The sequence below is a fragment of the Oncorhynchus tshawytscha genome, linkage group LG11, assembly GCF_018296145.1.
Source record: "Oncorhynchus tshawytscha isolate Ot180627B linkage group LG11, Otsh_v2.0, whole genome shotgun sequence".
In the NCBI taxonomy this organism is placed as follows: domain Eukaryota; kingdom Metazoa; phylum Chordata; class Actinopteri; order Salmoniformes; family Salmonidae; genus Oncorhynchus; species Oncorhynchus tshawytscha.
In genome coordinates, this window is record NC_056439.1 from 19,455,873 (window position 1) to 19,468,788 (window position 12,916).

At 42.9% G+C, this 12,916-nt stretch overlaps 1 protein-coding gene across 1 annotated transcript in view; it reads left to right on the forward strand.

Annotated features, from left to right (window-relative positions):
* LOC121847724 (cation channel sperm-associated protein subunit beta-like) overlaps positions 1–12,258 on the forward strand; it is a 40,176-nt gene extending 27,918 nt beyond the window's left edge. Inside the window, exons 16-28 of the mRNA XM_042329898.1 lie at positions 1,751–1,902; positions 2,947–3,119; positions 3,736–3,932; positions 6,227–6,409; positions 6,667–6,807; positions 8,333–8,475; positions 8,740–8,937; positions 9,038–9,148; positions 9,329–9,439; positions 10,220–10,361; positions 11,309–11,409; positions 11,639–11,713; positions 11,836–12,258. Coding sequence (XP_042185832.1) covers positions 1,751–1,902; positions 2,947–3,119; positions 3,736–3,932; positions 6,227–6,409; positions 6,667–6,807; positions 8,333–8,475; positions 8,740–8,937; positions 9,038–9,148; positions 9,329–9,439; positions 10,220–10,361; positions 11,309–11,409; positions 11,639–11,713; positions 11,836–12,057 — 1,949 coding nt within the window. The 3' untranslated portion in view covers positions 12,058–12,258. The remainder of the gene's footprint in view (positions 1–1,750; positions 1,903–2,946; positions 3,120–3,735; positions 3,933–6,226; positions 6,410–6,666; positions 6,808–8,332; positions 8,476–8,739; positions 8,938–9,037; positions 9,149–9,328; positions 9,440–10,219; positions 10,362–11,308; positions 11,410–11,638; positions 11,714–11,835) is intronic.
* The last annotated feature ends 658 nt before the right edge of the window (positions 12,259–12,916 follow it).

Below are 12,916 nucleotides of genomic sequence, written 5' to 3' on the forward strand. Positions count from 1 at the left end.
GCCTTGCAAAAGTATTCGGCCCCCTTGAACTTTGCGACCTTTTGCCACATTTCAGGCTTCAAACATAAAGATATAAAACTGTATTTTTTTGTGAAGAATCAACAACAAGTGAGACACAATCATGAAGTGGAACGACATTTATTGGATATTTCAAACATTTTTAACAAATCAAAAACTGAAAAATAGGGCGTGCAAAATTATTCAGCCCCTTTACTTTCAGTGCAGCAAACTCTCTCCAGAAGTTCAGTGAGGATCTCTGAATGAAAAAATACACAAAAAAAAAAATTTCACAAAAAAATACAGTTTTATATCTTTGTTTGAAGCCTGAAATGTGGCAAACGGTCGCAAAGTTCAAGGGGGCCGAATACTTTCGCAAGGCACTGTAAGTGTGAAACAAATCGAAATATATTTGGGTTCTTCAAAGTGGCCATACTTTGCCTTGATGACAGCTTTGCACACTCTTGGCATTCTTTCAACCAGCTTCACCTGGAATGCTTTTCCAACAGTATTGAAAGAGTTCCCACATATGCTGAGCACTTGTTGGCTGCTTTTCCTTCACTCCTCGAACTCATCCCAAACCATCTCAATTGTGTTGAGGTTAAGTGATTTTGGAGACCAGGTCATCTGATGCAGTACTCTATCACTCCTTGGCCAAAGAGCCCTTACAGATCCTGGAGGTGTGTTGGGTCATTGTCCTGGTGAAAAACAAATGATAGTCCCACTAAGTGCAAACCAGATGGGATGGCGTATTGCTGCATAATGCTGTGGTAGCCGGGCTGGTTAAGTGTGCCTTGAATTCTAAATCAAGGGGTCTGAAAACTTTTTGAATGCACTGTATATGAATTTGTATTTGATTTTGAAATGCCTAGTAATATAGGGCATTACCTTTAGCTACAGAATATCTCACCACTATACGTTTCCATATTTTCCTCTCTCCTTCATTCCTTTCTCCAAATAACCAAACCAGCTAAAAAGTTGCCTCCATTCACTATTCGAGTGCAAGTGGATGACATGTCTTTTTTCCCATGCCCCTGTTTCTGCCCATTTGATAATGGCCCATTCTAAATTAAAACTACTTTTACATGATAGTAAAGACAAGATTACATTTAGAATAGGGAAAATATGATCACTTGATGAGAGAACAAAGTGTGCAGACTGAGGCATGGAACAGACTGCAAGCTTTGCCAAATAACTCTAAATCTATTGTATAGGACCTGTTCCAAATGATCACTTTTACGCTCAACATAGCCATGTGCACTCGCTCCGGAATGGGAAAAATATCCGTTCCGTTTTATTCAGCTAAGTTAAATTATATTCTAGTTACTATAAAATCATATAATATAAAATAATGCCACGGCACTTATTAGCATATCTAGTCTGCTAAATGAACAAGCGTCCAGCCTAAGGCATGGAGCATAGCCAGATAACATACAGTAGGCCAACTCATATTCTGTTCTTCTAAAAATACATATTCTTCATATAATCTTTCTTTAGACCTGACTAAAATAAATAATGGATTTATTGTGATGGTGTATATTAAATTGATTTATTCAGCTATTTTAAATGCAGATGTCCCATCAGCGGCTTATATGCATGGAAGCCTGGAGATGTTAATTATGAGACCGGCAGTCTTTTGCATGACAATAACCAGCTGACAAAATGTCATGACCGCCACAGCCCTACTTGAACCTGACAGAATTCCCATCACATCCCATCTCCCCCATCCCCACCCATTTTTGTCCTCCTGAAGGTCTTGCCAGGTATGCGTGGTTGAACGAGACCCTGGATGTAGCCAGTACTCTACTGTGTGGTCACATGGGCATCCTAACTGCTGTTCAGCTGGACAAAGACAAACCCAGTGGCTTTAGCTACAGGAACATCGAGATAGACCACCTCATAGAGGTCAGTGTTGCAAACATTTTTGCTACGGTATGCCCTACTCAACACAACCCCAGTTGCTTTAGGTCAATTTCACGGTAACATAATGATGCTGAAACTCAGATGTTTCACTTTAAAATGTATGCCAAACAAAATCCAAGGATTGCAACGTTAAACAGACCATGCATCTCAATGCACAAAGACACCTTTTAAGAATTTCCACAGACATTTTTACAAAAACACATTTACTTGAAGAACAGTGCAGATGCACAGTTTGGTAACAGAATGATGGCACAAAAAAAGTGATTTGGTTAAAAGTGGTCCTTGTGCATAGAGTTGTATGGTTTGTTTAACTTAACATGCATTTTAAGGTGAAAAGTTTGTCTCAGCATCATTCTGTCACTGTGGAATTGCCCTTTAGCTACAGGACCATCGAGATTGACTACCTCATAACGGTACAGACCAACGGCCTGTTCAGTCGGGAGATTTTGTTTTTGAAACACAGAGGCACTATTCCCAATTGAACAGGACCCAGTTAGGGTAGACACTGTCCTCAGACTAATGTTAGTTAACCCAGAAGTAAAATCTTGCATAATTTGGTCAACTGCGTGATTAACTTCTGCATCAAAATGTGTTTGAAATTGAGAGTTCCGGTGGTTTGCAAAGTCTCCACCCTTGTAAAAAGAAACTCTCAGCCAAAGCCCCCCGCCCCTTTCGATCCACATGGGCACACGCGCAAAGCATTTGAAGTGAAGCAGTTTAAGCACTGCCTTCGCACAATTCTGATACGTCCATATAACCAGTGCCAAAACCCAAAGACCAGAACTACTGCAGCACGTTATCTCATGTATCCCATTCAGTCCCGGCAGATTCTTCGGTCTACACGCAATAAGAATCGGGTTACTGCAGTTTTTGACAACTGTTGTTGTAGAAATGGCTTTATAGCACATCATCTGTTGTTTATACTGGCCAAAACGATATTCTCCTGTCTGTCAGGCCTGTTGCAGACATACACTGATATCTTGATTTTTAACCTATGTGTTAACCTGTGTGTTTGTGTCCCAATAGAAACATGAAATGAGTTTTGACAAAGCCCTGGCCCTCCAGTACACCACAGACCACACAGTCCTGCTCCACGAGAACGCTGTCATCAATGACCATGCGAACGGGAACAACCCTCTCACTGTGGCACCTGCCAGCCACTTCTCACCTGACCACGTGGGCAAGGTCATCTACTTCAGGTAGGGGGGACACTAGCCCTAGTCTCTCCCTACTCCCCATTTCCTTTTCACCTGTTCAATACTATCCTCAACCATACATTTACCTCTCACATGTTCCAAATCTCTTTAACCTGTCATCTTGTGGTTCTTTTGAACTATTTTAGACGCTTGTTCCTTGTCTACACGTAATATTGACCTCCTTATCTAATATTGACTTCCTTATCTATTATTGACTTTCTTATCTAATATTGACTTCCTGATCTAGTATTGATTTTCTTATCTCATATTGACTTTCCTATCTACTATTGAGTGTCTTTATATCTTTGTATTTTTAAACAAAACATTTTTTTAACCTTTATTTAACTAGGCAAGTCAGTTAAGAACACATTCTTATTTTCAATGACGGCCTAGGAACAGTGGGTTAACTGCCTGTTCAGGGGCAGAACTACCGATTTGTACCTTGTCAGCTCGGGGGTTTGAACTTGCAACCTTCCGGTTACTAGTCCAACGCTCTAACCACTAGGCTACCCTGCCGCCCCGTATTGTCTTATGTGTCTTAGTAAATGCCATCAGTGTCCTCCAGATGTGTGTGTGTGTGTGCATGTCCATACATGTCTGTGTCTGTGTTCTCCCCCAGTGACGGTGGCATGGTGGTGATCACAGAGGTGTTCCGGACTCACTATCTGAAGGGATTCTCCGGGGTTGTCGTCGGGGAGATCCTGGAGCCAATCAAAGGAGCCAGCTTGAATGCGGAGCCTGTGCAGTTATATGACCTGTTGGTGAAGAAGGGGGAGCCCGAGGGGCTCATCGTTACACTGCAGCTCAAAGACCTAGGTAACTGGAAAGAAAGATAGCATCAACTGACTTGTTTGTTCATTTACATGTAGTGATTCCCAAACTTATTTTGTGCTGCTTACTAGTCCTGAAATTCTAACTGAATCATGCTACGTTTCAGATATTTTCCTATCCTTCCAAGTAAATGAATGTGATATTTCTAGCTACGATCTCAATCTCTCGTCATGAGTCTTAAGACACGATCCAAAATAAATCAACCACTACTCACAACTCATAGCTTTATTTAACCCAGCCTGCTTCGGTTTCTCCTGGGGTAAACTATGAGCTGTCTAACTTGCCAGATCTATTTGAAGGAAGATTAAATTTAAGTGTGCACACTTGAAGTTAAGATAAACAGTGTAGTTATTCCCTCTGCAAGGCAATCAAACAAGCGAAATGCCAGTACAGGGACAAGGTGGAGTCGCAATTCAACGGCTCAGACACGAGACGTATGTGGCAGGGTCTACAGGAAATCACGGACTACAAAAAGAAAACCAGCCACGTCACGGACACCGACGTCACGCTTCCAGACAAACTAAACACCTTCTTTGCCCTCTTGAAGATAATACAGTACCACCGTCGCAGCCCCACTAACAAGGACTGCGCCGTGGCTGACGTAAGTAAAACATTTAAACGTGTTAACCCTCGCAGGGCTGCTGGCCCAGACGGCATCCCTAGCCTTGTCCTCAGAGGATGCGCAGACCAGCTGGCTGGTGTGTTTACGGACATATTCAATCTCTCCTTATCCCAGTCTGTTGTCCCCACATGCTTCAAGATGGCCACCATTTTTCCTGTACCCAAGAAAGCAAAGATAACTGAACTAAATGACTACCGCCCCGGAGCACTCACTTCTGTCAGTATGACGTGCTTTGAGAGACTACCTTACAGGCCACCCTAGACCCATTTCAGTTTGCATACCGCCGCAACGGGTCCACAGACGACGCAATCGCCATCGCATTGCACACTGCCCTATCCCATCTGGACAAAAGGAATACCTATGTAAGAATGCTGTTCATTGACTACAGGTCAGCATTCAACAGCATAGTACCCTCCAAGCTCATCATCAAGCTGGAAGCCCTGGGCCTCAACCCTGCCCTGTGCAATTGGGTCCTGGACTTTCTTACGGGCCGCCCCCAGGTGGTGAAGGTAGGAAACAACATCTCCACTTCTCTGACCCGCAACACTGGGGCCCTACAAGGGTGCGTGCTCAGCGGTAAGGGCAATCGGAGTGTGGTGTCAGGAAAACAACCTCTCACTCAACGTCAACAAAACAAAGGAGATGATCATGGACTTCAGGAAACAGCAGAGGGAGCACCCCCTATCCATATTGACGGGATAGCAGTGGAGAAGGTGGAAAGTTTTAAGTACCTCGGCGTACACATCACAGACAAGCTGAAATAGTCCACCCACACAGACAGTGTGGTGAAGAAGGAGCAACAGTGCCTCGTCAACCGCATGAGGCTGAAGAAATTTGGCTTTTCACCCAAAACCCTGACAAACTTTTACAGATGCACAATCGAGAGCATCCTGTCGGGCTGTATCACAGCCTGGTGGTGCGGTCTGCACAACGTATCACCGGGGGCAAACTACCTGCCCTCCATGACACCTACAGCACCCAATGTCACAGGAAGGCCAAAAAGATCATGAAGGACATCATCCACCCGAGCCACTGCCTGTTCACACCGCTACCACCCAGAAGGCGAGGTCAGTACAGGTGCGTCAAAGCTGGGACTGAGAGACTGAAAAACAGCTTCTATCTCAAGGCCATCAGACTGCTAAACAGCCATCACTAAATCAGAGAGGCTGCTGCCTACATTGAGACCCAATCACTGGCCACTTTAATAAATGGATCACTAGTCACTTTATACAATACTACTTTAAATAATGCCACTTTAATAATGTTTACATATCTTACATTACTCATATCACATGTATATACTGTATTTTATACCATCTATTGCACCTTGCCTATGCTGCTCGGCCATCGCTCATCCATATACTTACATGTACATATTCTCATTCACCCCTTTAGATTTGTGTGTATTAGGTAGTTGTTGGTGAATTGATAGATTACTTGTTAGATATTACTGCACGGTCGGAACTAGAACCACAAGCATTTTGCTACACTCGCATTAAGATCTGCTAACCATGTGTATGTGACCAATAACATTTGATTTGATTTGATTTATTAGATGATAACACTATCATTCTTCTGTGGTAAACACTGCTTTAGTCAACCCTGCTGCTGTTTCTCCTGTGGTGAACTCTGAGCTGTCCTGTCCTGTCTTGTCCAGATCCGTCCCAGGGGTTTAATATGTCCCACGTGGGGAAGGCTGTGGTAGCACCAGGCTTCAGCAGTTACCTCATCACAGGGCTGCTGCCCAGCGGCAGTGCCCTAGCCAAGCCCACCATGCCAGCCCTAGTGCTCCCCCTGACCAGCCACCGGTCAGGAGAGTGGCTGCTCTTCCACTCTGCAGGTTACTGTGTTTATTGTGTGTTATTACATCCTCAATGATTTTGAATGTGTATTGTTGTAGTATTCGCCTGAGGTAAGTCTATGGGCTCGTTTCCTGTATACAGATTAAGCCTGGTCCTGGACTAAAAAGTATGCTTGATAAGAGATTCTTCATTGAAAGTCATTCTTAATCCAAGACGAGACTTAATCTAGATTTGGGAAACCAACCCTGTATGTGTTTTAAATGTGTGAAATAGATCCATCCGTTTATCCATCTAGGCCGGGGGAGCTGGGGGATGAAGGAGGGGCCATGTCGTCACGCCCTGCAGTCATTGAACGGTGTGAGGAATAACGCTCTGATGAGGATCAACGTCAGAGAAAAGCTCAACTTCACCTTCAAGGCCTTCATGTCCGACTACTGTGAGTAGTGGTGGTGTGGGGGGTTGAGGTGTGTGGTGTCTGGGTTCTTACCAATGATGGATTCTGGGTACTAACTCCTAAACTTGGGATAGGGTTAATTATCAGGTATCCTATTGAAATATTGAGTGCTTAGGTTTAGAGGGTCTACACCAGAAGTAAATGGTTATCTGTGGGAGGAAGGTATATAGTGTGTGCAATGTCGTGGCGGAATCAGAATAATTTAGGTAACATTTATAAATAATATGTTTTATTTATTTTATTGCATGCTTATGTGAGATATGTCATTAGAATGTCTATTTTTGGATAATACTGTTGGCCGGTTGCAGTTATCTGTTCTCTGTCAGGGTTCAGTACCTTGGGCCGCAGAGAGGGGAGAGGTCAAGCTTGTCTTCATATGTAAACATATCTTTTAAACCATGTGAATGGATCGATTGAGGGGGAACCAATTATCTCTTGGCTCCACAATGTCTGTGTGCCAGTCACTGTGTCTCCGTGAGCTTGTCCAGAATGGGAGTGTCTAAAATGACAATTGATATATATCCTAATGTCTTGGTACTATGTTGTACCAAGAACGAGAAGTAGAACCTCGTTTTAGGAGAGCAAACTGAACGATAATTTATAGCTAATGCTGTCTGGCTATGGGATACTCCTCTCTCAAGTAAAGTCTTCCTTTGTAATGTTCCTAAGATCTGTTATTCGTCATGTGAGTTGAGATGGGTGTGTCTTGGCTATAAATTATACTAAGAACTGTTTTGTAAGGACTCTCAGAGAATTAATTTATAGACACTGAATTGATCTGAGAGTCACAGGGCTGTGACGGAGCTCATATAATTAAAGATGGACTTTATGATAACTCTGACTTGTGTGGTGGTTTGCTCTCATGATTTGGTAAATACAGGACATTTCCACTACAGCAATTAAGCCTGGAATGTGCTGAGTGCAGAGAAAGCGATCACATGTGGCAGGTGTTGATAAGGGGAGAGAGAGACATGGATTAGTGATGAAGGGGGTCGAGGTCAGGTCACATTAAGGCAGAAAGAAAAGTTTATGGCCGTATTACTTAGTTTCCTGCCTAGCAGTAAAGATGCCATGTTTGTTCAGATGTGTAGGAGGAGACTCAGCCTAGGAGAAATGGTTAGATATCAGTGCTTGTGTGAACAATGTCTTTGTCTAATGCAGCTGTATTGATTCCTCCGGGGAAGAATACACTTGGTTTAAGCTTTCATAGTTTCCGGGTTTTCAGTCTGAGAATTAGAACCTAACACCAATTCCTATTCACTGTGTATCACTGTCTACATTCTTTTGAAAGGGTAGTCTATAGTTTAAGATTGAGATCCGCGTTAGGGGAAACAAGGCCTCCTTCAGTGTGGTCATTTTGTGTTGAATTATTCTGCTGTTCTGTCACGCGTGTTCAATGATGTCTGGTTTTTGCAGTAACCTCTTTGTTGTAATATACCAAACAGTTTCACCACTTAAGGAGTCCAGCTTTAATGCTCTCGTTCTAACAAAACCTGTGTGTGTGCAGCTTTGTCTATGGTGTACCATAAGAAGTTCATGCGTGTGGTTCTGACCAACCCTCTGGCCATCCGAGTCACCGCCAGACACTCCTGGGACGACACCAACAACCACATGCTCACCCTCACCGCCTTCAGTCACCTCTGCAAGAAGGTATACCCCCAATACTCCAAATCACCCTCATATCATCCTCGCGTTTGCCTATATAGACTAATAATAACATAAAAAACATTTTGTAGTTGCATACAGTATATCAGGGTATAGGTCAATTCCATTTCAATTCACTCAATTCTGGAATTTACCTGAAATTCCAATTCCATTTTTTTAATTGAAAGAACCCCAACCCTGCTGAATGCAGTTGTCTGAAGTCTGTTCCTCCATTGTATTGTGTTGTGATATCTTTCCCTCTGCCCCTAGGCAACCACCACAGTGACGGTATACATCCCAGAAGCCTCTCTGTTGTGTAGGTCCTCCTCCTTCACCTTCACGCTACAGAACTCCTGCCCCGAGGGACTCCAAATCGTCTATGTCTCCCAACAGCCAATCAGTGATCACGAATGGATCCACGCGGATCCAGAGGATCACATGGACAACAAGAGGCTCTTCAACCTGCCTGTGAGAGATAGAGACACACTGGGTTACAGGCATGCGATCAATGTTTTATTAGTTGACCTGTGTGCAGATAATGAGATGCGTGTGTGTGTGTGTGCTTCAGGTGAACTACCGGCCTCCCTCCCAACTAGGTGTTTTAATCCCGACCTCAGACAACATCTATAACGCTGACCCAAGTCATCCCCGCCCCAGAGAGCACTACCCCATCTCCAAGGTGAGCACAGGTCACAAGGTTCACGCACGTCAGCACTACTCTCCAAGCTGAACAAGTCTTGTATTGTTGTGCAGTGTAACTTAACCAAGTGTCTATGTGTGCTTCTGTGTTGTGTTTCGCATTGGGTGTAAGCTGTGATACATAGTGTCTGTGGGTGACAAATTGTGTGCCTTCCTCCAGAACTCTGGTCGGTACAAGCAGTGTGCAGGGAAAAGGTCCGCAGAGGAATGTGGCTGCACAGACATACTGAAAGTCTCTCCTCTAGCCATCAACTCTGACTGCAGACAGAGGGTACACATCTGCATCAGTGTGATCAATCATCAATGTCTTCCGAAAACAAAACAATTACATATAAAGTACCAGTCAAAAGTTTGGACCTGTTATTTTTTTACTTTGTAGAATAGTAGTGAAGACATCAAAACTATGAAATAATCATGTAGTAACCAAATCAAAAAAATATTTTATATTCTTCAAAGTAGCCACCCTTTGCCTTGATGACAGCTTTGCACACTCTTGGCATTCTCTCAACCAGCTTCCTGAGGTAGTCACCTGGAATGCATTTCAATAAACAGGTGTGCCTTGTTAAAAGTTCATTTGTGGAATTTCTATATTTAATGTGTTGAGCCAATCAGTTGTGTTGTGACAAGGTAGGGGTGGTATAGAGAAGATAGCCCTATTTGGTAAAAGACCAAGTCCATATTATGGCAAGAACAGCTTCAATAAGCAAATTCCATATGTGTTATTTCATCATTTTGATGTCTTCACTATTATTCTACAATGTAGAAAATAGATAAATCAAGAATAACCCTTGAATGAGTAGGTGTGTCCAAACTTCTGACTGGTACTATACATTAAATATTGTAACATTTATAACACAAAACAATATTGAATATGCTATACACTCATATTTAGTACCACTTAGTGGAATATATTAAAGTATTGTCTTAATGTAACTGTGCATTCTGCATAATTCAATCTTGTCGGCTGCGAACATGAATGAAATCATATAAAAATCGTATATTGGTTAAAAAGTATTTTAGTATTTCCCATGTCCTCTGTGTTGTACTGTAGGTGCTGAGGCTAACGTTTCCTGTGACTGACTTCAACATCACCCTGTTCCTGAGGAGAACCAACCACGCTGACCACCCGCTCTGCTCTCCTTACTTTGTTACTGTCACAGAGGTCAACAACCGGACCAGCTGGAAGGTCACAGGTCAGTCTCATCCCAGAAGGTTTTGCAATATAAAGATGTTTTTAAAGATGGAATCAACTTTAGGGGGAACAGCACCACTGTCCACCCCAGTACCTTTGTTTTTGTTTTGTAGCTGAAATGGAGGCGAGGTGCGTTGAGTAAAAAAATATATAATTTGCAGTACACATTCTGCTGTTCTATCGCGTGTTCAATTTTTATTTAACCTTTATTTAACTTGTCAAGTCAGTTATGATGGCCTACCCCGACCAAACCCTTCCCTAACCCGGATGACAATTGTGCTCCGCCCTATGGGACTCCCGATTATGGCCGGGTTGTGATACAGCCCGGGAGCGAACCGGGCTCTGTAGTAACGCCTCTAGCACTGCGATGCAGTGCCTTAGAATGCTGTGCCACTCGGTCCCCCAAATGATGTCCGAGTCGGGAAAAAAACAGTGTTTGTTGTTTGCAGTAACGTATTTTGTTGTTGGGGCCTCTCGAGTGGGGCAGCAGTCTAAGGCACTGCGTCGCAGTGCTAGAGGCGTCACTACAGATCCGAGTTTGATCCCGCTGACACGGTTGCCAGTTGTAAGGTGTTTCCTCCGACGCATTGATGCGGCTGGCCTACGGGTTAAGCGGGCAGGGTGTCAAGACTGTATCTACCAATTGGATTTCACTAAATTGGGGCGAAAAAGGGGTAAAAACTACCAATTAAAAATTTGAAAACATATGTGTTTTTGTAATATCCCAAACGGACGTGGCAGTTTCACCATTTAGGATTGCAACTTTAAAATGTGAAAAATACATATTTTCTGTCATCTTTTCAACCAGAAAACTGATTTCAACCAGAAAAGGGTGTGATCATGACTTCCCTTGCAAAATGTTGCCTAATGGGCAGGTCTCTAGTGCACTATAGTGAAACACACATTCTCTGTTGTTAACCCGTCTTTTCCCATCCTTTGTGTTGGTAGGGACCCATGCCACCCCCACCATGGACAGGATGAGACAATATCTTGAAGACAGTCTAAAGAACAATCTCTACAACCCAGAAGGACTGCAGATCAGCCTATATGTAAATCATCTACAGTCTCCCTGACTATATGACATAAATTGTCATATAAATTGAATATAAATTGTAAAACAGTTGAGTGTAATCTGAAAACGTCTGCATAGACATACTGTCATTTCAGTCATGCGAATTGTGCTATGAAATAGCAGTTTCCATCTGGGGTTTCATTTGTGACAATGTTAAAAATATAATATTTCTCCAACCTAACAACCACCACCATTATTTTCCACAGGGCTCTGAGCTTTTCCACTTCCGTATCTCTGTCATTCCTGGAGTTGTGTTGTGTGACCTGGTGGAGGAGGTACAGGTGAGGAACCCTGTAGCTTTTACACTGAAGTCAGTAACGAATAAAAAAAGAGGAAAAGCCAGATAACCTCCGGCCCTCACCTATTTCTCTCCTTCCTTTCTCGCTCTTTCCATACGGGAAAGATCTACGTAGACGAGCCTCCGCTGGCGTTCCCAACCCAACACCTCGTCAACAACATGGCAGCCATCATCCTGGGAGGCCTGCTGCTCTTTGGCTTCCTTCTCATATACAATGGCGTTGCCATGCCAACCAAGAGCAGCATCAAAACCCTCCTCAAGAAACACAAGCCCACCATCTCGCCAACCAGAACCCAGAACTCTACCACGACACAGGGACCCGAGTAGGATTTTACAGTTCTGCATTGTAAGAGTGTGTTATAGAGTTGTACGTTCCATTTTTAGCCTTTTAACCTAAGTATGAGATGTAAATGTTTTTAGTGTTCAGATTGATCCTTTTTTCAAATGTGTGGTCTATGAAATTTGTATTTGGGAAAGATTGAAAGAAACTAGCAAAGATGAAAAGGTACAAATGAAAGGAAAAACACATGCTCGGAGTGGGTTTTATTGGTTGTTGCTGTGTTTTCAAAGAAAATACAAACTGTAAAAAATGTTTTCACAAAAAGTAAACCAGGATTTGTTGCCATTAGGACTTTGTCAGATACAACCTACCAGAATATAATGTAGTAGTATCGCATATTATCTCAGGCCTGTAGGAGTAGTCGGGAAGGATCCATAAAGAAAACACATCACTCATAGTCGTGAGTACGTAGTAACCCATATTAAAGTGGAATGCTGCATAGGAGCAGCTACAGTGGCTTGTGAAAGTATTCACCCCCCTTAGCATTTTTCCTATTTTGTTGCCTTACAACCTGGAATTAAAATAGCTTTTTGGGGGGTGTATCATTTGATTTACACAACATGCCTACTATTTTTTTTGTGAAACAAACAAGAAATAAGACAAAAAAACTGAAAACTTGACCATGCATAACTATTCACCCACTCCAAAGTCAATACTTTGTAGAGCCACCTTTTACAGCTGCAGGTCTCTTGGGGTATGTGTCTATAAGCTTGGCACATCTAGCCACTGGGATTTTTGCCCATTATTCAAGGCAGAACTGCTCCAGCTCCTTCAAGTTGGATGGGTTCCACTGGTGTACAGCAATCTTTAAGTCATACCACAGATTCTCAACTGGATTTAGGTCTG